At 49.0% G+C, this 24,384-nt stretch overlaps 2 protein-coding genes and 1 long non-coding RNA gene across 3 annotated transcripts; 2 read left to right on the top strand and 1 right to left on the bottom strand.

The window, feature by feature from the left end:
- Positions 1 to 9,538: 9,538 nt before the first annotated feature.
- LOC118258570 (uncharacterized) lies at positions 9,539 to 11,371 on the bottom strand. Its single transcript, XR_004781859.2, has 3 exons — positions 11,242 to 11,371; positions 10,912 to 11,027; positions 9,539 to 10,390 (listed from the first exon to the last, which is right to left on the bottom strand). It is a non-coding gene; the product is annotated as an uncharacterized LOC118258570 (long non-coding RNA).
- A 3,386-nt stretch (positions 11,372 to 14,757) lies between these two features.
- LOC118258466 (keratin-associated protein 10-4-like) lies at positions 14,758 to 16,737 on the top strand. The gene has a single exon (XM_035567322.1). It carries the CDS (start codon positions 14,758 to 14,760, stop codon positions 16,735 to 16,737), a length of 1,980 nt encoding a protein of 659 aa, XP_035423215.1.
- A 6,830-nt stretch (positions 16,738 to 23,567) lies between these two features.
- On the top strand, positions 23,568 to 24,111 carry LOC118258480 (keratin-associated protein 5-5-like). The gene has a single exon (XM_035567347.2). It carries the CDS (start codon positions 23,568 to 23,570, stop codon positions 24,093 to 24,095), a length of 528 nt encoding a protein of 175 aa, XP_035423240.1. The 3' UTR covers positions 24,096 to 24,111.
- Positions 24,112 to 24,384: the final 273 nt, after the last annotated feature.

The raw sequence follows: 24,384 nt of genomic DNA, 5'->3' as shown, positions 1-24,384 counted from the left end.
CTCCCCACAAAGTTGAGGCAGCCTGTGAGAGAAACACGGGCAAAAAGGGGCTTTTGTCTGTTTGCTTGGTTTTCAGGTAAATTACACTTGAACAATGCAGCTGGACAGGCAGAGAGGAGGATGAGCCAGAAGGACACAGATAAAATGATACAGAATAAGGGAGGGAAAGGAGAGAGCAAGAAGGGACTTGCAGGGAAGCAAATTCCTGAAAAAATGAAGCTTGCCATGGAGATGGCTGGGTGCAAGGATGGGCGAGCAGTGGCCGGAGAGATGAGGGACAGCAAGAGCCAAGCCGCTGGGCGCTCAGAGAGAGGAGAAAAAAAAATAAATCCCACTTGGCTTTCTCCAGAGCAGAGCCATGAATGCAGGGTGTCTCTAATGAACCAGAGAACAGCATAACTCCCAACCCCTTTCCATATTTTATCTCTGGAAGAGCTCAGCTCCAGGAAGAAGCTCTTGCTTAAGCATGGTGGTGAAGTCCAGCAGCGTCTGTCCAGGCTTACCTGGGCAGGAGCAGGAGCGCTGGCCTCGGGAGCGCGATCTGGAGCGGCCCCGCTCTCAGCAGCCTTATATACAGTCGTCAGTCATGGCCCGCACCTCGCAGAGGAGACACCCCATCAGCAGGGTGCCGCATCTCGCGCCCAATTACACTGTCATCCCCCTGTCTTCATTTGTCTCTTTCTCATTAACTTCGGCTCTGATGCTGTTCTCTGGAGTTAAGACATGATCCTTCCTAAGCTCGCCCCACCTGCAGATGCATTTTAGAGGAATTAAGTAGAAAAGGCTATTTTTAGTGCTGCAGGATTTAGTTTAAGGTGATGCCCAAGCAACGCCCGGGACTCTTGTCTTTGGCGAATGTGTTTGGTGAGCAAGTGATCCGAGTGACTGACACCAGGGAGGAGGCTGCCCGGGGGCGCTTGCATGGTGGATAAAGAGAAAATAAAACAAAGGTAGAAAAAATAAGGATATAGTGATGCCAAGATTAAAGTGATTCCTTCCAGAAACTCCCACTTCTGGAACCCGACAGGGAGGCAGGCACCCAGTAAAGAAACCTTTTCCAACAGTGCCACCAAGTGGCACTTGGGGTGGGACAGAGGGGTGACACGGCGTGGCCAGGGGCTGCAGTCACTGCTGTACCGGGCAGGGAAACTGAGGCACGGTGCGAGGAAGGGGCTTCTGCTCCACCTTTGTACGTCCTTGCACTGCCATATCCCCCCTGCTGCTACAGCTGCAGTGTGATATGGAAGTTATTTCCTAGGCAGTTTTGTGCAAGACTTTTAAGTGTCCTCGCTTTAACTGTCTGCTTTTAAAAGTCCTTTTCTTGGCAGTAAGAGAGTCTGAAAAAAAATACAGCTGGAAATGCACGTAGCTTGTAAGGTACAAGGCGTTTCAGGCACAGACAATAAAATACAGCCAATTTTGTGTAAGGAAAAGGACTTTCAGGAAAATGCTCCAGCTTGCTCCATGCCTGGCATGGGGAGGGTTAATGGGAACCAGCGTGTTTGGGTGAAATACTGGCAGGTGGGCAGGGGCACTGGGAGGGGATAAACTGGGGAGCCAAGGAGCCCTCCTAATGCAATGGGGGTGCTGCAGAGCTGGAGGGCTTTGTGGCTGTCCTGTGCCTTGATTCCTGTTACTCCAGCAAGCTCTGTCTGAAGCCGTGCCTTTTCCTTAAACTGGGAATTTTCTGATCCATCCCCGCTTCCATCTCTCATGCAGGGGCACCGGCGGCCCCCGGTTCCTGAGGCGCTGCCAGCTGCAGGCTCAGGGCCTTTGGGAGCCTCTTCTGATGGCTTCTGGTTCTTCTCCCATGCTCAAGCTTCAGCTCTGAACAAAGAGTCAGCTTGAACCTGAATGAAGGAAGGGAATTTGAATCTTGGAAGCAATAATTCTGCTTTTATTCCTCTCTATTAATCTATCGACCTGTCTGTTGTATGTGCGCAGGGGCACACCACTTCTCCTCTGGCAGGGCACGTTTGCTGCTAATCCCATTAAGATGCAGGGAGGGTGGGGGGCAATTACTGGGGTTGCCTTGGAGAGGCAGAATTGCTCAGGGTGTTCTTGCAGAAGTTATTTCTGGCCAAATTACCCAGATCCTGGGCAGGGCCGTTTCTCCCTCATAGACAACCATCGACAATAAGAGGTTTATGTTGTGCAGGACCTCATACGTGCTTTACAAAGCAGAAGAGGTCAGGGGGTCAAATGGGACGTGAAGAAGTTGAAAGAATGAAGTGAGAACAGCATAACAGGAGGCACTGCTTGCAGGAGAGCTGGAGCTAAATGAGGAGGAACCCAGAGGGCAGGTCCTTCTGGTTAACAAAATCCCCTGGAACTCAGCGGTGCTGCGGTGAGAGGTGCGGGGGAGGCTTTGCACGAGCTTGCACCTGGTTTCTAATAATCCTGGGGGGTTCAAACAGGGCTGGGGTGAGGTTGGTGGCTGGAAAGGAGCTGAGCTTCCCGACAGCTCTTCCTGCAGCACAGGAGCAGTGTTTCGGCTGCCCTTCGCCAGGAAAATTGCTCTGCCAGCCTGCAGAGCCTAAACTTTTTGTGCAATTTGGCTCAGGTAAAGCACGAGCTGCAGTTTCCGTGTTTTTCCCCCAGTATCAAAAGAGGCTGGCAGCCTCTGAGGCTGTGCCCCGTGTGTGAGAGGCTGGTGCTGGGAAGGCGTTCGCACCACAGCTCTGATGTCAGGGCAGGATCTTGCTTTAACATGAGCGATCGCTCCTTCCCCTGTGATGCCACCCGTACTCATGAGAACAGCAAATATTTTGGGAGCTTGCGTTTGAAGCAGCCAAAATGCACGTTAATCTGGGCTGGCTTCCCTAGGCTGGTTTGCCAGGGAGGCGCGGAGGGACGGGGCAAGGTGTGGCGGGGGAGTGAGCGAGGCTGCAGCCCTGTTTGCTTGGCAACTGAGCTGCAGTGATAATCGCAGATTTTGGAGGTGTGTTTGCCAAAGGAGCTCTGTCTCCTGAGCTCACTGGTAGAAAATGTGCTGGGGCACAGGGCAAACCAGCTCCTCTGGCTAGGCAGTGTGCATTCAAACTTGGTCTGTTGGTAAAATACTCTGGTTGCTTTCTTTAAAGAGTTTGGACACTAATTTTATCCTCATCCATCCAGTCCGCCTTTCTTTCTGCTGTGGGTTCTTCGGGCTGGGGACCTGCACAGCCACAGGGGGCTGGGGGTGATGCTGTGACCTTGGCGTGGCCATTTGGAGCGTGATTCTCGTCAGGTGGGCAGGAAAAAAGAAAGGCGTGGAAAATCTAAGTGTGCACGGTTGCACAAGAGGCTTTAAATAATTTAGCAGCTGTTAGCTCTGGGGTTGCAACGAGCAGGCGTCGGGCGGTAACAGCAGTGTTGAGACCGGTGTTGAGCTGGTGTCGGGACCGGGGGTGCCTGGGGGTGCGGGTTCGGTCACAGCGGTCAGGTTTCTCAACAAAAGGGGGCAGGAAATTATTGTTTGTTCCTGCATGAGTCAGTGGGATTGTTCCTGCTCGGCAGGGAAGAGCAGAGGTGTAGGTTAGCGCTGAGGAAGGAGGGAAAGTGTTACACTGAAGGTTTAACCTGATAAAGTGTTTAAATGCAGGTTTGTGGGGCTTGAAAGAGTTGGGGTTTGCTTTGGGACGTTAGAAGAAAAAGCAAAAGCCTGCTGTAGTGTCTTCACTGTGTGCAGCAACAGGAGCCAGAGGTTTGTCTGCAGTTATTGTCCTTTCCGCCTGGTTTTTCCCCCTTTTTTTCTTTCATCTGCTGAGAGCAGTTGATGCTGAGGTTCCCTTTTCTTGCCTCATTGCACACACAAAGCGCAATTCCCAAACTTTCCCAGAGCTGGAGCCCATTATGCAGAGAGCTTTATCACTACATCTATGTCATTATCAGGAATTAAGCTAATTGCAATAAAATGCTTTATTTTCCTATGCTGCCTAGGCATTTCAGCAAGTTATTTCTGTTGCTGCCTTCTTTACTGCTAATTCATTGTGACATTAAAGAGTGTAATACATCAGCTTTTCTCTAATACACATTTCTACTTTCTTACATGTTAATGAGCATATTTAACATTTCTTCAGAGATAATTGGATTCCAAGGCTCCTTGTGGTAATGCACTGAAAGCCAGCTAGCAGTGCCTTTAATATCTAAAAGACTTTCTGCATTTGAATAATCCCACAATTAAAATTAGGAATTAATCTCTTGGCTGAAACAAAGCTTTCGAGGATACTTTGTTTTGAGGCAGTTTTAATACATATGTTAACCGTAGTTACGGAGAAGTTAATTAAAACCTTCTTTTGCATTTCTACCCCAGATCTCACAAAGGGGAACAGGTATTTCAGATTATTTTATTCCTATTGATCCTTGTGACAGCAGGATTTTTGTGCTTCATTTGCTCATGGCTTATCCAGATGTCTGTTTTAATGCAAAATATAGAAGCCATCCTCAAGTAAAGTATTTTCTGAAGGGGCAAAGGGACTCCTAAGTTTCTTTCCTCTTCCATACCCAGAGCTGTTTAAGTAAACGATGATAGGTGCACTGCCATGCACGGTGTTATATGGAGAGCACATATGAATTTCTTTATTTCATGTTAAGCAAACCTTTAGTAATTAGAGATCAAGAATAAAGCTAAGAGGGAAGCAGAGGTGAGATGAAATAATTCTTCATAGCAGAAAATGTGGGATAATCTCCCCTCCCTCTGCAGGCACCTGCCTATCCCTGCCTGCAGGAGGATGCAGGAGCAGCAATGTGTGCACACATGACCACAGCTGTGTGTGCTTGGGTGGGCAGCCAGGACCCCAGCCCTCCCACCGGGTCTGCTGCCCACCCCCAGACCTTGCTTGGACACATCCAGCTACAGGGATTTTTGGAAAATCCTCTTCTAAGCATTAACCAGCTTTTTGTGGCAGTGCGCGGAAGGCTGGAACCCTCCTCTGTGCTCTTCTTCCCCTGCTGCACACGGCTGAGCTCAGCGCTTCTGCTGGGCTATGGATGGAGGTGGCAGCAACTTGTCCCCACCTGTCCCCAAGCTGTCCTCATGCTGTCTGCAGGGCAGGTGGGATGGGGCAGCAGCTCCGTTGTGGTCCCTCCTGGCTCTGTCTGCGAAGGCTGAGGGTTGGGTGCAGACCTGAGTCACCTCCTGTGGCCGCGGTGGAAGTGAGTCACTGCTGCACTCCTTCGGGCTGCTCCCCTTGGTGGTGGGGACGATTTCGGTGCCTTTCCCCGTTACCTTCCTCACTGCCCGGCATTTCAGCAGGAGAGTTTTGGTTCTTTTTTTTGCTAGCTAGTTTTAGAAGGAAGGTGCGATTTCAGGGAACGGATTTTCTCTAGCTGGGGTGGAAAGATGCTTTCTGCTGCCCCAAACAGCAGCTCCAAGGAGCGACTGCGGAAGCATCCAGGGCGGGTGGGGAGGAAGCGATGGGGAAGGGCTGGGAGGCGGCCGTGCTGCAGGGATGGGAGCGTGTCTGCAGCAGGGGGTGGGAGGGGGACAGCGAGGATGTGTTGGGAAACTCGACCTGATGGAAACCCCACCAAGGGCAGGCCGGCGGGGTGGAGGAGCTGGCTGGATGAGGTGCGCCAGGGAGGAGCAAGGCGTTGCGCTGGGCTGGCAGCTGAGCACCAGCGTGGGTGCTCTGGGGCACGACAGCGCTTACCTGGCAGGGACCCGTGTGCGGTGCCAGGAGTGGGGCAGGCAGCTGCCTGCACAAATCAGGAGGGATAGCGGGGCACAGGGGGTAAAGCCAGGCTGGTGCCCCTCGTCCTGGCTGCATTACCCATGCCACTTTCAGCACCGCAATCCCTGACTGCCCTGCCCACTCCACTCCTATTTTCCCAGGAGATGGATAGAAAGGGATATCCCGAGCTTTCTTTTAAACATTGGGATTGATCTTCCTTTAGCCTGACTTTCCCAAGAAGGACAACTTCTACGCTCCCTATTTTTATACCCTAACCTGTTATTTGCAAGCAAATTTGACACAGTGGTGTGGTTTAAACAAACGCTAAATTTCTACCAGTTTTACAAAAAAAAAAAAAAAAAAAAGAGGCAGTATAGCTTTGGCTAATGCTGCCGCAGTAGAAAGGATGGGCCAGTTCTCCCTTTGTTGGGCTTTGTGTTGGGCTCCCTTTGTGGACACAGGAGAGATGCTGGAAACCAGGCTCTACCAGTTCTGCCTGTGGGCTGCCTTGTTCCAGAGACGTGTTTCTGTTTGTTTATGCTGCAAAGGCAAACACGGAGGAAGAAGCTGGGCTCTGGCAGGCTCCCAGCCAGTCTCAGGAACTTCTCCCCATGCTGTACGTTTCCGCTGAAGTTCAGAGCTGTGCTGTATGGCAATGGAGCCGGTCACAGCCTATGGGCAAAAGCCACCTGGCCCTGAATCCACCGAGACGCTGAGCTGAAGCCTGAAAACCAGAGGGGAAAAATGGGATTTAAAAAAAAAAAAAAAAAAAAGTGAATCCAGATCCAATCTGATAGTGGCTGAATGCTATTTGTGTTAAATGCTTCACTTTGTGCAGCTTGGGTGTGCTGTGAAGAGCTTCCCAAGCATGCTAACGGGGTGCTGAGCTCTCTGCTTTCAGCAGCGGGTGGGAGATGCTCCTCGTAGCCATGTGCTTCCTGGTCTCCCTGTGCCTGGAAGCCCCTCTGGAGCTGGTGACTCAGGCCAGGGGAATGAGGACTCCAGGCTGGCACCGCTCAGGTTCAGATGTGCAGCAGCTGACTGGCTCTGAAGGATCGGCTTCCTCAAATGACTCACCTGGCTCCATGGGATACGCAGTCCCAGCCTTGGGGACAGCAGAGCTGTCATTACAGCGATGCTCCTGCCTCTGGCTTGAGAATCGTGGGCAGGGAGGACTTGTAGCAGCCCGACTCATGCTTGCTGTTCCCACAGGCTGAAGTTGATTTGGGGAATTAACAACATTTGCCCTCTGAAAGGCCAAGAGAAGGATGTTGGAGCTTGCCACCAAGTGGCTCGTGCTCCCTGACAATACTGCATCCCCCAGAGGTTTCTTATGGCAGCTATGGGTTCTGGATTTGGTGCCAGGCTTCTCTCTTGCCTGTTGGATGCTTTGGGAAATGGGATTTAAGAGATGTCCTGAGAGTGCTGAGCTCCCACCCTGTGAAAATGAGAGCAGCTGAGAGGTCTGTATGTCAGCTCTCAGCGGCACCGGCTGTGCCTGAGAAATGAGGCCTTTGCCTGGGGTTTGCAAACAAAGTTCAGCCAAAGCCAGGCTGGCTGGCATTTTGTCTTTTCCTTCCTCTCTGCAGGGAAGCGATAAATGACTAGCTGATATGTTCGGAATGCCACAATCACACCTAATGCCTCTTTTCCAGCTGTACCAATTACACTCCACCCTGATGATGATGAGCTGTCACAAGGCAGAATAATGACAGACAAGTGAGGGGAGGAGATCACGGCGAGGGGAACATGAGAACTGCTAAAGGAACAGAGAGCTGGGGAAGGCAATGAAAGGGCTGTTCATGAGTGCTGAGATGCAAACGCAGCACGTCCCCAGAAAACATGGACCAGTGAAAGGATCTAGCTGGATCTGGTCCTCTTCTTGATTTCTTGCTTTGCCATCAGCACTGCAGCCCAGGCTCAAAGCCTCCCTCTGCCACAGATTGTTTGAATGAATAAATATTCACTGAAGTTACAACTGTCGTGCACAACAAAAAAAGAGATTTTTTTTTTTCAGGCTTAGTTTTCATATAAAACGTGACAAACTATCGATACTTGTGGCCCTGGATAGACTCGCCAACTGAAGAGCTAAAGAAATCTTTGCTTGTCTTGATGAACTCCTCCAGCTTCCTGAAGGCAATGGCTCTGCCTCCAAATTTTGTTTTGTTGTTGTTGTTTTGCGCTCAGAAGCACCCAGGATGATGCCAGCAAGCTCTGAGCATCAGAGGATGGGTGTTTGTATGTCAAACCCGCCGGCATGGAGCAGGCTCTGTTGGCATAGCCATAAATGCTGGGGTTGCGACGAGAAGTGCCAACCGGGACGATGAGAGTGTGTAATGAGAAGTTATTTCGGTAATTGAGATCGTGTTGGAGAGCACAACAATTTGTAAAGGACAGCTTAGTAATACCGTGTCAAAGGAATATCTATCTTGTAACAATGAGCTGAGCTTATCTGACTTTGCAAGCGCGCATTTGGGACTACAGTAAACAGTATTCCTCTGGTTCATCCTAGTTATTTTTACATTACTATAGGCTATCTTCACTAATGTTTGATTTATAATTGTTTCCAAAGTCTGATACTGCAGATCTAATCTAACTCGTAAAAGAATTGTATTACAACATAATGGGTAATATATATAGTTCCAGGCACGATAATCTGGCATGGTGTCTTGAGAATGAAATCTGTTGATTTATTTAATGGGAGGGAAGTGGGGTGGGTGAGGAAATAGCTGACAAACTTTTCAGATTCATGAAAATTTATTCCCTCAATCCAGTAAGCTGCAATTATTGCTACAATATAAGGAACTCATTTAATCTCTTTGCAAATGCATGCAGTGCACTAACACGTAGGGATGTTTTATTTGATGTGCATATGGAGGCAGAAAAATCCTTCCTAACAGAAGACATTAAAGACCCAGCCATAATCCAATAAAACCGGCTTTCATCGAGCAGCTGTTTTGGATGCCTGAGCTGCTTCCCATCATTTTTCCAGGCTGCCCTGAGCTGGGAGTGGGCTTGATTGCAGCGAGCAGCCATGCCAGCAAGCAGAAGCCTGCGAGCGAGTGCCCCTGGGAGCACAGAGAGCCCAGGGTGCCAGCGCCGAGCCGGAGGGGGCTGCGAGAGACATCAGGCTGTGGTACCCCATCTGCACGGCGGGCAGCTGCAGAACGACTGGCGGATCCTTCTCCCCCTGGCCTTTCTATTACTCATTTTTTTAAGGCTTTATCCATCTACTGCATCAGGCTGCTGCTAGTATTCAGAGATATAGCTCCATTTCTGGGGAATGTTACGTGCGGGGAACTTTTAATTACGCAGCATTTTACTCAGTCTTAACTGGACGTTGTGCAACAAAACTTGCATTTCTCAGCATTATTCTTTGCCTGGTGTTTTCTGCAAGTTCTTCCTATTCAGAATTTGCTCTTTCTTCACCTGAAATACCTTCTGTCATTTTATATCTCCTTAAAAGACCTTTCTCGAGCTATGTTAAAATCATGCCTTTGAGCTACTTTTCTCAATATTCTCATAACAATTTCAATCTAAGAGACCATTAAAAAGGAAGATAGAAAACCCAAAGGCAAAATCCTAACTGAATTTAAGGCAGATTGTGAAAGTAGTTATTTATATGTGGGAAGTAAAAAGGTTGAAGATGATGAAACGGGTCTCTGTGAATTCAGTTAATATGTGCATTGCACTTTTGCCATTATTATTGCAGTTAATATTAGGCAATAAAAATAAGGGCTGTAATTATCAGATGATTGAAAAGTATTTTTTATTTAATGTGAAGCAATTTTCTCTCCTGTTGATACACAAGAAACTAAGAGACTCACCAGCAGAGGTCTCGTTGATGCAGTGGATCCTTTCCTATCTGGTGCGCCTGCTGCTGCCACTCAGTTCTTGCCTCGCAGCCAGTTCTGACACCGGGACAGGCACCGCTCCACGATGGCCGCGGTGCGGGTGTTGAGGCGGAAAGGTGCTCGTGGGGACGGGCAGGCACCAGCACCTTTGCTTGTGCCCTTGGTGGAGTCGGTGGCCGTGGGTTCCCCGGTGCTCTGGGGTGCGCAGGGTCCCGCAGTGCTCTGGGGCATGCACGGCTCTGCACAAACCACGTTTAGAGGCATACAGGGATCCACGTGTGTAACCGGGCACTGATCGGGGCAAGGATCACTGCTGATCGCAGCCTGAGCACAGCAGGGCTCCACCGGCAAGGCTGCGCAACCGATGGGGAAGGTCTCCATGCTGGTCTCAAGCACTTCGATGGTGCAGGGTTCCATCGGTGACACAGGTTGCTGGTGAGGGAAGGTCTCCCCGCATGTCCCCACGATCTCAGGGCTGCAGGGTTCTATTGGCAAGGCTGTGGGCTTCAGCGGGAAGCTGGTCCCTCCCTGGCTTTGCTGGAGGTCACAGGGGACAACCGCTGGACACACGCAGGTGGTGACACACGGAGATGCGCAAGAGTTGCAGGCAGGTGCCAGCTCGGGGCAGCAGGCGTCCCCAGGCACAGGGACAGTGGGGGGTGCGCAGGCAGGACCTGGCTGAAGGCACACATCCAGGCACGGGGCTGCACCCTGGCATTGGCAGGGATTCACCTCAAAAGTCTGCTCCGGACAGGGATGCATATCCTGTTTGGGGCAGGTGTCTTGGTCCACTGCGGCACAGCACGATGGGCACGCGTCAGTGAGCGCAGCCGCCCCCACACAGGCAGGAGGGTGAGACATCTTTCACCACTGCGGGCAAGCCTGAAAGAAAACAGATCAGTTTGGTGTCCAGCAACACAAAACTTCATACTGTTTGCTTTCTTGGCTGGTGAATTCTTCAGCAAGGTACTTGCTGCTCGTGCCAAAATGTGGGCATGACATAAGGAATAGAGAGAAAATTGGCTGTTTGTTATTTCAAATTCTACAACCATTCCTTACAAAGAGAACTTTGGTCATGCTGTTTTTCTTTATGAACATCCAAACTCAACTTTTCTATTTAAAATTGGTTTTCAGCCAAACAATTCCACCCTAGCGGTATTTCCTTGCACAGATAGCGATGGATTTAATTAACGTTTTCAGCAGAGCTGTAAACTTCAAGGTATTCTCCTCTCTTTTGCAGGTATTTTCCAATTGCCCTGTTTGCCCTTGCAGAACACCCATCTTGCAGCCGCTGCAAGAGGAGCAGCTGTCACCATCCTGTCTTTGCCATTGCTAAAGGCAGCAACAGGCTCAACAGGAAAAAGCCAGGACGTGCTGCCTACCATGGGGCCAGGTGCTCTTACCTTGGCCGCTGCCGTACCGATGCTGTAGTCACTTCACCGCTTAGATGACAGCCACATGCACAGCAGTTTCGTCTCCTCGGTGAGCAGGATGGTGTATTAGCCCTCTAAATCCAGTGCTGGGACGCCAGAAATCATTTTGCAGAGCATCCATGGGAGTTACAGCAAAGTAAGCATGAAGGGAGAAGATTATTACTCTTTCAGACTCTTATCACCAATGAGATGTGAGAGCTAATAAAAAATTTTCCTTACACAGCGGGTAGCAGTAATCTATCTCAGCAGAAGTTTCACGCCAGTAGTAGGCTTAGATCTGTAAATCCTGAAGATACTTACCCGGCTCAGTATCAGCAAATAAAGCCAGCAAGCAGACCCAGCAACTTTAACCTGGGATCTGCCTTGTATATTCAAGAGCCTGGCCTCCGGAGATGAGGTGCCTCAGGCACACAGACAAGCAACCCTTTGCTAACATGGACCTGCTCCGCCTCTGCCCTGCCTAATTATTTTTAATGGAAACCATCTATTTCCGTGGCTGCAGCATAACCTCGAGTGAGCCCAGATAGCCTGTGAATTGACGTGTCCTTCCAGCAGGGCTGACGTCAGAGAAGAATTTGGGAAATGAATGGATTCAGGGCTTGCTGTCAAATAGTCAGCCAGTCATGGTCAGTTTTTCTGTGACGGTAAAACATCCTCCAGCCCAACACATCATTGAGGGCCATTAGAGACCGGGTGGGATGTGGGATGTGGGAGATTCCTTTACTTTTAGCCACATCTGACCTGCTTCTGTCACTGCCCCTGTCCTGTTTGGATGTGGCACTACTGGTTGTAGGGTCCTGGTGTGCTTCTGGAAACTCTTATATCATCGCCGGTCTCGTGATGTTTTGCATTTTCTCCTAGAACTCTGACTCAGGTAACAAAACAATATTCCTTCACTAGGTTTTTGCCTTTATCCCTGTGCAGTTGCACCCCTCAAGAGCAGAGGGCTGACAAGAGGATTGACCACCACCCTTTCCCGTTCAGCCCGCTGGTTTACCAAATGCAGATGAATTACGCCAAGGGTTTACTCAAATCGCTGTGGTTGGAAGAACATTGGCAACCCAAGTGGTCATGCATCCTGAATTTATTTCTTTCAATTTAAATAACCAAAAGCCACTATGTGGGGCAACACCATGCTCAGCAGCATGTACACCACACACTTAGGGGGAGGTCAGAGCGCAGACACAGCCATGCACCTTTGTCTCTGGATGATGTATGAGCTCGTCTCTGCACGCAAGTAATACTGGTTCGATGTTTGTGTCACTGAGTGACTTAGGGCTAGTTCGGAGTGAGTAGAGAAGGAAGTCTCAGCCTCTTTGATCTCTCAGAGGCAATGCACTTGTTGGCTCTCTCTTCTCTCTTATAGTGAGGGGATTTCAAATGAGAATTTTGTTACTTGACCACAATTGTGGCAGGCAGAACCCAGCTGCTCCATGCTGTTGCAGTCACACACCGTTTGCTGTCTTGTGAAGGGTGCATCTCGGTCTCATTTTAGTCCACATTGTGAGCACAGCAAATCAAACAGGGGCCCTACCATAGCGACTGCAGAAGGAACCTAAATGACATTAAAGGGCTTAGCACAGTGAAGTCTTCCGTGGCTGCCTTGCTGCCAAAATCATAACAAATTTATGTTGGAATACTGAATATATATATATATATGTTGTCCATAGATTCGTGCCCGGTGTGCAGTGCCCACAGAATCAGAATCCACACAAAGGCCTTTTAATTAAATAATTATTTTAATTCTTTCCTTATTTTCTCAGCTAAAAGACTACACAAGCTATAGAAAGACTATACACTACACAAGCTACAGGCCTCCCTATTTTCTTCAAGGTTTCCTTGTCTTTTTCCCAGCTTTGGGACTACATATATATATATACATATATATATACATATATATATACATTTTTTTCTGGAATACTGAGTTTGATTGAGGAGCACTGATGTTATGGAGCCACCCGGAAGATGTGGGTCCTCCCATTGCTCTGCTGCTCTTTCTGGAGCTCACCCTCAGGTGCAGGGTCTGAGTGCTCCCCTCCACAGACATGTCTGTGCTCCAGTCTGGGGCCCACAGTGCAAGAAAGCCTCCAACAAACTGGAGCAACTCCTGTAGGGACCCCCAAGGTGTCCAGGGGCTGGAGCAGGTGGTGGGTGGGGAGGAGGCCAAAGGACCTGCTCAGCCTGGGGAGGAAGAAGCTTAGGGGAGATCATCGTGCTCCCTGCAGCTAGCCATAGGGTATTAATGCTGAAGACAGGCTCTTCTCAGAGGCACCCAGAGACAGGGTGGGAGAGAATGACTGCGTGTGGCAACAAAGGAAATGCTGGCCAGGTTACCTGGAATACATAATTTTTGTAAAAAATAAAATATTTTTTGGTGGGAGGGATAGTGTATACAAGGAAGAGCATGGAAACTGACACACTAAAGCAGAACAAAACTGTTCTGAGTCCTATCCCACGTACAGGTCAGGGTGTCACAGCAGAAGGTGCAAGAAAATGTACTAAATTAACTTTTATTTAAAGATCAATTTAATCCCAAGGGGACTGTTTCCATGCTGTATCACCTGTTCTTTGCTCCCCACCCCCCCATACGAAATACGTAGATGAGGAATTCAGGCTTGCAGGCAGATGTCATAGGTTGCATGTACCACCTCAATGGAGAGGTTTCATTAAAAATTATAATGTAAGCAGGTAATTTAAGGATTGGAGGTGGAGCAGGTCTGGATTATTACAAATTTTATTTCCATACCCCTGAGGTGTCTCACTTCCGGGGACACGGACACTGAAATCGTATAAAAGGGTTCATATTGTGGTGTTTCTCAAACCATTTTGGTTTCGTATGCTAGTTCCCGGTGGTGAATTGGGTAAGTCTCTCTTGGCTGACTGGGAAGTAATGTAAAGGCTGGGGTTATTTAATTTTAAATATTATCTGCAGAAGCAAGCTAGAAGACTTACAAGTGCTTCTGCTTAGTGAGATTTGTATGTGGTACTTATCAAGCAGCTAAGTTAAGGGTGACTGGTCATTCCGTCTTCTTCCAACCTCTATTTGCTTTATGTTTTGCAATTGCTGTGTGCTCTTCATCGAGGTGTGTCTCAGGGTAGGCGAGAGTGGCCCAGCCTCTCTCCTTCTCCAGTGACACTGTTGCCTGGTTTTAACCAGGAAATTGTTGGGTTTGAGAGAGATCAAAAGGCAAGGCAAGGACTTCAAAGGCAAAAAAAGTGGGAGGGAAGATAAGAAGTGGAGCCTGGCAGGCTGCATGGGTAAGCGGCGCCTGGAAGGGTGTCTGGGTGGGGAGAGCTGCGAGGAGCTCTGTGGGAGAGCTGGCGAAGCCGCGGCCCATGAGGGCCAGGCCCTGTCCCGGGGGAGGATCCCAGCATGGGGCCTCGCTGCTCGGCCTCCAGCCTGTGTGCGGACAGAGAGCCTTCAGAGGCTGGAAGTATCCCTCTTGGGCGGATACCAGGAGGTAGTGGCAGAGAGGTAATCCCAAACCGAGGGGAGCCCTGGGAAGGTGGAGGCTGTTGCGCCTTCAGACCCCGTCACATAATCTACCAAAGTCCGAGTGACACTGCTTCTCACTCCTCTTTTGAGAAGTTGTTTGTGACATACGTGCAGCTGGTGGCTACAACCAAAAATGCTTTCATGTGGAGTTAGTGCCCTGCTATGGGTTTCAGTTTGTTTCCCCAGTATGTGGCTTAGAGTTCCACTGGAAAAAGTGCGGATTAACTCAGTCTGTGAAATAGCCTTGGGAAAGCTGAATGCCTCTGTTTTCCACACAGTGTATTCCTTTCCCTCTTTCAGACATTCTCCCTCCCTCAAAGATGCTTTGCCAAAATGACTGCCAGCGCAGACAGCCCTGCCTCCCTCCTCACATCGTCTTCTTGAGGAACTTGCCCATGAATAGAAGTGTTGGTCCCTCCAGCGCCGTCTGTAACATCGAGCGCTTGCCGTCCTGCGTGGATCCCTGCTACTATGCCAGGGTTCCTCGGGGCACCACCACGTACATAAACCTGTCTAATCTTGGCAGGAGACAGATTGCCCTGGATCCGTGCTGGTTCGGGATTCCCACGTGTGTGGATCCCTGCTGCCAGGACCAGAACAGGTGCACTACCAGGTGTGTGGATCCCTGCTGCCAGGACCAGAACAGGTGCACTACCAGGTGTGTGGATCCCTGCTGCCAGGACGTGACCAAGTGCACCACCACGTGTGTGGATCCCTGCTGTCAGGATGTGACCAAGTGCACCACCACATGTGTGGATCCCTGCTGTCAGGATGTGACCAAGTGCACCACCACGTGTGTAGATCCATGCTGTCAGGATGTGACCAAGTGCACCACCAGATGTGTAGATCCCTGCTGTGAGGAGGTGACCAAGTGCACCACCACATGTGTGGATCCGTGCTGCAAGGAAGTGACCAAGTGCACCACCACATGTGTGGATCCCTGCTGCAAGGAAGTGACCAAGTGCACCACCACGTGTGTGGATCCATGCTGCGAGGAAGTGACCAAGTGCACCACTAGATGTGTAGATCCCTGCTGTGAGGAGGTGACCAAGTGCACCTCCAGATGTGTGGATCCCTGCTGCAAGGAAGTGACCAAGTGCACCACCAGATGTGTGGATCCCTGCTGTGAGGAAGTAACCAAGTGCACCACCAGATGTGTGGATCCCTGCTGCAAGGAAGTGACCAAGTGTACCACCAGGTGTGTGGATCCCTGCTGTAGACCCGTGACCAAATGTGCCACCACATGCGTGGACCCATGCTGCGGCAGGTTTACCAGGTGTACCACCAGGTGTGTGGATCCCTGCTGTGGAGGTGTGACCAAGTGCAGCACCAGATGTGTGGATCCCTGCTGCGAGGAAGTAACCAAGTGCACCACCAGATGTGTGGATCCCTGCTGCAAGGAAGTGACCAAGTGCACCACCAGATGTGTGGATCCCTGTTGTGAGGAAGTGACCAAGTGCACCACCAGGTGTGTGGATCCGTGCTGCAAGGAAGTGACCAAGTGCACCACCAGGTGTGTGGATCCATGCTGTAGACCCGTGACCAAATGTGCCACCACATGCGTGGACCCATGCTGTGGCAGGTTTACCAAGTACAGCACCAGGTGTGTGGACCCCTGCTGTGGGGGTGTGACCAGATGCACCACCAGATGTGTAGATCCCTGCTGTGAGGAAGTGACCAAGTGTACCACTAGATGTGTGGATCCGTGCTGTGAGGAAGTGACCAAGTGTACCACCAGGTGTGTGGATCCATGCTGCAAGGAAGTGACCAAGTGCACCACCACGTGTGTGGATCCATGCTGCGGCAGGTTTACCAAGTGCACCACCAGGTGTGTGGATCCCTGCTGTGGAGGTGTGACCAGATGCACCACAAGATATGTAGATCCCTGTTGCAAGGAAGTGACCAAGTGTACCACTAGATGTGTGGATCCGTGCTGCAAGGAAGTGACCAAGTGCACCACCACGTGTGGGGATCCCTGCTGTCAGGACGTGACCAAGTGCACCACCAGGTGTGCAGATCCCTGCTGTGGAGGTGTGACCAGATGCACCACCAGATGTGTAGATCCCTGCTGTGAGGAAGTGACCAAGTGCACCACCACGTGTGTGGATCCCTGCTGTCAGGATGTGACCAAGTGCACCACCACGTGTGTGGATCCCTGCTGTCAGGATGTGACCAAGTGCACCACCACGTGTGTGGATCCCTGCTGCGCGCCCTGCTTTATGCAGCCCACCCCCCTGTGCGCCAGCGTCTGCGGCCAGCAGTACTCCATCAGCTGTGCCGATATCTGTTTGCGTAAGTGATGGCTCCCTGAGCAGCTGTGAGCGGGGGGCTCCTGCAGTAGGAGCCACCAGGGGACCCCTCTGAGGTTCCTCTTCTCTGTGGTGTCCCCAACAGCTACGGAATGAAAACGGTTTGCAGACCCCTGAACCCGTTGACGTCTTCCTCACCTCTCGGCTTTCCTACTGCCCTTCCTCCCCTAGGAAGGGTAGAACCACACATGGTTTTCCTTGCATTCTGCATCGTTTCTAATGTATTTATCTAAAGCGCAATGCCTTTCCTTGTAACACAGAACCACTTGATTTTGTGCCCCCAGGATTATTGCCTGGGAGAGGGATTCTGTAATTCTTTTCTGCACTGATGTGGATGGAGGAATTTCCCCTGTTTGTTCTTCCTCACCATCTTCTCCTTTTCTTGTATGAAGCAATAAAAACAATTAATCTTGGCAACAGCTGGCTGCAAGTTTTCCTTCCCTTTTGCACACCCCCAGACTCACACTTCCGCCTTTTAATTTATTCCTAAAAGTCTGATCTCTGCAGAGTGGCAGCTCTTGTTGGAACACATAGCAAGGTCTAAAGCAATAGCCATGGTTCCCCAGATGATGCCTGGGGAAGGGGGTGTTTGTTGTGTGTGTCAAGGAAACACAGCTCTGCCATGGTTCTGAAAGACATTGAAAATGCAGCTGAAGTGCTCCTGAAGCTGGAGGAGCTTAGGGCCAGCTGTGTTTGCGTCCCACAGGCAGAAACAAAACATTCCCTTACTAGCAATGGGTAAACGATACACTAATGAGGGGAAGACAAACAGGGCTGGGAGACTGCTTGTGCCTTGTGACATTGTCACCTGTGCGCAGGAGGTCCTATCTCAGCCTTTTGCAATCGACTTGCACTTCCTTGTCTCTGGTGGCAATTGGGCAAGTCTCATCAGCTGGGGAGAGCAACATGGATTTGCTCACCACTGAATTCTGCAGAAAGGATAGCAGTATTAGCAGGGTATCTTGGGTGACCTTATCGCTCTCTACAGTTACCTTAAAGGAGGCTGTAGTGAGGTGGGGGTTGGTCTGTTCTCCCACGTGCCTGGTGACAGGACGAGGGGGAATGGGCGAAAGTTGCGACAGGGGAGTTTTAGGTTGGATGTTAGGAAGTACTTCTTTACCGAAAGGGTTATTAAGCATTGGAACGGGCTGCCCAGGGAGGTGGTGGAGTCACCATCCCTGGAGGTCTTTAAAAGACGTTTAGATGTAGAGCTTAGCGATATGGTTTAGTGGAGTACTTAGTGTTAGGTCGGAGGTTGGACTCGATGATCTTGAGGTCTCTTCCAACCTAGAAATCTGTGTCTGTCTGTGTCTGTCTGTCTGACAATTTTAGTAGCCCTCCATGAACATTTATTGACAAGGATCTGAGTGCTTCCTCCTTAGCACTGTATTTGCTTGCAAAGCTCTCCTCCAGGAATGAGCAACGTCCCCAAGGACTCAAAGTCATGCTGTTCTGCATGCCAAGGTTGTGTTCTGAGGGTTCCCTGAGTGGAGATGGTGCAGGGTGGGCTCAGAGCCAGCAGCAGCTGCTACAGGGAGGAGAGATGGGGAGGCAGGTGTGGGGCAGCCAGCCCAGCTGCTGAAGCAGCAACGTGGGCACATCTCTGTCTGGAAGCACCCACTGCCTTGTTTTTAAAGATGCCCCAGAGGCACGAGGCTGGTGACCAACCTGCAATTATCACCGTCTCGCTTTTTCTAGTAGAGGAGATGGACCAATAGTGGGACGTGATAACTCATACCTGGCGGACGTGGCATTGCACGCAGCTGGGGAGATCCAGCCTCGCGCAAATCACCCCACCCTCGTGGCTCTCCTGTTTCCATCCTCCCCTCCCAGTGGGTCGTGGCAGAGCCCAGCTCTCCCTGCTGGTTGTGCAGCACTTGTGGGCGCAGGGTCCTTGCCAAGGGCTAAGGCATTGCCTAAGCACAAATGCTGCCCAACAGAAACACCAAAGCAATTGAGGCTTCCTAATCACCCCTCTGTAGAAGTCTGGTTTGACTCCAAGGCTCCTCTAAAACTCACTTAAATGTTCTGTGCAAGCAAATATTACTTTTGCTCCTGCTCCCAAATCCAATGGAACACTCTTCTGGGAAATAAGAAACTGTAGATGGAAAAAAATAACGTTCAGAAAAGATTATTCCTTCAACTCTTTCTCTAAGGCATCCTTCTGATGGCCTGAATCTTGCATTATCTTTAATCCTACATATGAACTTGGAAACTCAGTGTTTTAAAAGGATGGGGCCTTTGCAGCAGAGAGCAGACACTTCATTGCTAGGTGGGCATAAAAAGTTTATGCCATAGGACGAGGAACAGAGACCCTTCTTCATGAACCACTGAAAATTTACACTACCTCTATGAAACTCTATGAAATGTTTGGGAGAAAAGTGAAGTTCAGCATGAACAACTACAGCAGGCCTGCAGTTTTTGCTCTCAGGCAACATGCTCTGAGCTCTAACGTGTATTCCTCAGAGATCAGGACACTGCTTTGTTCAGTAAAATAAAAGTCCTAAAGAAATCCAGATTCCCATTCCAAAGTGTTGGGAAATCAGAGCAAATACCTGCAGTAGTCGGAAGGCAAAAGATAAAATGGATGAGTTATTTTTTGTCAACCACAGCTAGTTCCTCTTTTTCAGATTTAATTGCATTCAGATGCTCGCTTGTCATTCTTCATGGAGCACTCACCTTCCTGAGTAAACAGGAAAAGAGGCGGATAGTGCTGTTTGGGATCCTCTCAGCCCCAGAAGTAATGATCTAATTACTTGATCAAATAGTCCCGAGGGCATGGACTAGACAAGCCACTTGTTTTCATGTGAGGCTAATTGCATTCTGCACTCAGACTCCTGGCATCTCAGCTATGCGAGGATTTCCAAAGCTGGATCGAGGTCGGGCAGCCTGGGACCGGCCCGCCCTGGAAGCTGCCCTCGGTGCCGTGCATGTTCCCAGTTGTGGTAGGGAATGATGAGAGGGGAAAGTCAGATGTAATGACGCCAAGGACTTTAAGATTTAATTGCAGCAAAGTACAGGAATGTCCTGGGAAGGCCTTGCCATGTTGAGAATAGGGGGAGAATCTTTGATTTCTATGAAAATGCTTTGTTCACTCAAATGTGGGTAGTGTACTATATGGGATGTTGCACATACACAAAGCTTCTTCTAGTACAGGGTCTCATATGAAATCACCAATGCCAACCAGTTCTGGATGCAACAGAGGAACAAATCTTGCTTAGGAGGTTTTTGGGTAAACCAAAGGATTCAAAGAAATCCACAGGTGTCATACTTTTGACATCTTTAGGAGTTTTTGAAATAGTTATTTTACATTAGCAGAAATCCAGCTAACAGCCCAAAGCAGTGCATACTGAAATAGTTGCACAGGGAAGAATTTCAGTTTAGGAGGTTTCCATCAAAAATTATGACATCTACAGATATTGAAGTTGTGTATTTATGTTAACAATCACATCTCTGTGACCATGGTGTGTTTCACATCTGCAGGCAAAATTTTTATAGGTATAGGAAGAGATCTCCAGTCTGGATGTGCCTCCATCTTTGGTAGCTCTTGGTGGTGAGATATAAGGTCTCTCTAGGATGATTGGGAACCAAGTGTGTTGACTATGCCTTTTTTTTTTTTTTTTTTTTGCCGATTTCTTCATAAACATTTTTCTGAACACCAGAGTACTTTGCCCAAGGGGCTCCTCTTCTGCAGCACCAGCCAAACCTCTGGGTAGAAGAAGTGTCACTCTGACTCCTTCTGGGATCCAGGAGCCTCTTCTTGTTCAGGTTGCTCTCTGCTGTCCTCTTTTCATCAAATAGCTACTCATTGCACCAGCCTCTGCTTCTGCAAGTGATCGTAATGTCTCCCATTTAATTAAGTAGATCCCAGAAGCTGCAGCTTTGGAAAATCATTTCTTTCCAGTTCTTTTGCCAAAGGATGATGGCCGTGAACGGATGTCGCTGTGGAGTCCTGACTCACTGAACTTAATGTGACTAGTCAAATAGCCAAATTGCTCATAAATATAATAGAGATCCACAAATAAGTGTCAATTAAAAATAATAATCCATCCCTCTGGTGTTCCCACATATTACAAATGCAGATCAATTTATATCTCCTAAAATATCTATTTCTCCTGGAAGTTGTTACAATTTCTTGCTAATCAAATATAACAATAGGGTTCACAATAACACACTATAGAAAGGGAGACGTAGAACCAGTCATCACCATTGGTTTCAGAAATGAGCCTGGAGCCCCAGGAAAGCATGAACGGTACAAACCAGGCCAAGAGAACCCCCCAGCAGGATAAGGCGGTAGCTGCTGTGAGGGGACCTAGAGGAGCTGGAGGTCAATTGCTGGTATTGCACAGCAGGGTTAGTGCTAGGTGGAGGAGATGGGGAGATGTTTATCCATCAAAATACTAGACACATAAATCTCATCTGGTTGCTCTCAGTATGTTTTATCATCTGTGAGGCCTATTGGTTTCAGTCATGGCTCTTCCTCCTCACCCTGAAACAGATACGTAACATGAGCAAGACCCACTCTACAAGTCCCTATTCCTGTCATCTACAAAAGCTGCTGGTGCAAGTCTGGGGGGAAAAAAGGCACATGATGCAGCACGTCTATGCTGCAAATGAAGAGAGGAGTGGAAAGAATGAACAAACCATGAGGCGCTCCCAGGAAGATGCCAAGAGCAATGCAAATCTGCTCACATGAGTTTAGGTCAGGAACTCCAGTTCCCCCATGTAAACACTAGAAAGGAATCGGCACCGATGCCTGTCATTCTCCAGCAGAACTCCTGATGTCCAGTATAAACAGGATGCACTGCTCATGTTGAATGGATTGTTGCTGTTTTTTTTCTGCCCATTCAGCAGTTTTGTAAGTGATCTAGTTGGGGAATTTGGCCACCTAAATGTAGCCCAGTGATCACATTCCACCTCTGTGATTGGAATATCTTGGAGAAATAAAGATTTTCTGTGCTGTGAAGCTGAGTGACATATCACAACTAGGAAAATGCTTCAATAGCTAACATGCAGTTCTGGGCCTAAAGTCCACTTAAACTGAAATACTTTACACTGCTCTGGCAATGAAAAAATAGGCCTTTAAAATGTGTGCCCCTCTGTTTTGCCCCGAATGGCTTGAAGAGGTCCTCAGGGTGACTGGAGTTGTGTCACCATTGGCATTGCCAAGCATGAATGCTGTTAATAGGGCAGCAGTTTGGAGAGGAAGGGGGTGGGTGTATTTAATATTTAAAAAGGTCCTGGAGAAACAGAAACCTCAATATACTGTGGAAGTATTGATGGCACACTGTAGGATTAGCTCCCTCTTACTATGAGAATTAGGACAAAATATTTCTCATAGTAAATCAAATCAATTGCCCATCTTTACTAATAATAGCCATCTGTTCTTACTTCATTGAAAATACAGCTAAGGTATCATTCAGACATTTATGGAAATAAGGAGTTTAAAATATCCAAGCATACTAAATCTTTTTGGAAAAGCAATTAATGCTGTACCTATCTGATTATTATTTTTTGATTACTGTGTCATTCCCGTTGGGAACCGCATGACTTGGGTATTAGGTGGAAACAGAATTTGCTCAGGATCACATGCCTTGCCTGGAAGAAGGTTTCCATCAAAAATTAGGTTGTAAACAAATATGTAAAGCATGTATAGGTGGAGCTTATTCAAGTTGTTAGTGGTCAGGTGTCCATACCCCTGGGCTCCTTCGTTTCCGGAGATGACGCCACGCAAGCCATATAAAAAGGTTTGCATTTTGATGCCCACATCAGTTCATTTGACTTCTCCCTCACTCACTTGTGTTGGTGAACTGGTAAGTCTTTCTTGGATTTATCAGGGAATAATATGATAACTGTGCTACTCGGTTGTTCTGGTCAAAAGAATATACTAGCTATCACAGGAGAGCTTTGCTTCAAGTGTTCCTGTTCCAGGATTTTGTCTTGGGATAGGGGGGGAGAAACGTTTGACTCTTTTAGAGTTTGCTCTTCCTTAAGTAGCTTGCAAACGTCCTGTCACCTCTTGAGAAACTATCTGCCTCTTATCCTCCTTCATATTCAATCTTCATTAATTTATTTAAACCTCATTAAGTCAGGAAATTATACAAATTACTGGATGCTGCAGAGTAAGACCTGGGACTTCAAAAGAGATGGCTGGGAAGAAGCACTGTCAGTAAGAAGGAAGCTGCAGGACACCTGAGGGCTGCACTGCAGGAGGCATCTGGGAGAAATCAGGATGAGGAATTAAATCAGAAATAGGAGCTGCAGCCTCTGGCCCAACCCTTCCCTTATGAAGGGATAAGCCCATTAATTTTGATGCAACTCCAATGATGAACCACGATATACAGCAGGGAGAGTGTCTGAACTTGTGGTCTTTGGGCTTTATCCTCTGGGATTAGCAGCTCAACGTCTACACAAACGGGGGTGTGCTCTGTGATGTGTTTGAGAAACTGAAAAACTGGGGGCTCTGGAACATCTGACAACTTAATTAAGAAAATAAGGAAATAGACTATTTTCATGTTATGGCTTCTTCGAAGTTAAACTGTGTGCAACTGTTAAGGGTTTATGGTTGTAGTTTCTCTAACAGCGATGCTTGCAGGTTCCCAAGAAAGGAATAATCTGGTAGTGCTAGTTGTATGTATTTGAATGCAGAAATCATTCACACATGCAACTTTTTCTAGGAGGCCTCTTCTGAGTCCACCAGCTAACTGCTATTTATGTTTTAAGGGCTTAGGTTGGGAATTGTGGCTTACGGAGAAAAGACAAATGTCCTGATCTTGTCTCTCTCTTGTCTTTGCCTCCAGCTTTGCCAGCACCCCAGAAGGATGTCTTACTACGAGCAGTGCAAGCAGCCCTGCCTGCCCCCTCCCATCTGCGTGCAGAAATGCAACCAGTGTGTGGAGCCCTGCAAGACAGTGTGCGTGGAGCCCTGCAGCAACATCTGTGTGAAGCCATGCTCCACGCAGTGCGTGGAGGTCTGTGCCCCTAAGTGTGTGGATGTCTGCCCGGCTCCCTGTGCCTCCGAGTGCACCACATGCTGCACCACCCAGTGCGTGGAGCCCTGCAGCACCCAGTGCACCACCCAGTGCACCACCCAGTGCGTGGAGCCCTGCAGCACGCAGTGCGTCGAGGTCTGTCCCCCCACATGCATCGATGCCTGCATAAAGCCCTGTGCCACCCAGTGCCCGACCCACTGCACCACCCAGTGCGTGGAGCCCTGCATCAGCCAGTGCAGCACCAAGTGTGTGGAGCCCTGCCCGCCAGCGTGCGTGGAGGTGTGCGCTAAGAAGTGTGATACGTGCGAGACCGTGTGCCTGGAGCCGTGCGGCACCGTCTGCTCTCACCCATGCTAATTGCCTTAATTGAATGGGCCTTGCGAGCACCCCCAACACTTCGGTGCATTGCAATATCCACGGGCTCATGAGCATCCATGGAATGAAATACAGATTACAGACCCACCTGCGACGTACCAAGACCTCTCCCGATATGGTTATCCCACATTTTCTTTGACTTGGAAAATATTTCTCTGAATTTTTCCAGCCTGGACCTTTTCTTCCTATGCTACTTCTGCTACTTCTACCTCAGCGCCTTTTACTTGATAACTGCGGTTGACCATTGTTATACCACGGGGCATCTTGGGAA

This window comes from Cygnus atratus, chromosome 28 (assembly GCF_013377495.2).
Source record: "Cygnus atratus isolate AKBS03 ecotype Queensland, Australia chromosome 28, CAtr_DNAZoo_HiC_assembly, whole genome shotgun sequence".
Taxonomy (NCBI): domain Eukaryota; kingdom Metazoa; phylum Chordata; class Aves; order Anseriformes; family Anatidae; genus Cygnus; species Cygnus atratus.
Note: the sequence above shows the minus strand (reverse complement) of the source record. Positions and strands in the feature narration are given on the sequence as shown.

What these genes read in the sequence shown, in the direction of transcription:
- LOC118258480 (XM_035567347.2), top strand. Translation starts at nt 23,568, where the DNA reads ATGTCTTACTACGAGCAGTGCAAGCAGCCCTGCCTGCCCCCTCCCATC.
- LOC118258466 (XM_035567322.1), top strand. Translation starts at nt 14,758, where the DNA reads ATGCTTTGCCAAAATGACTGCCAGCGCAGACAGCCCTGCCTCCCTCCT.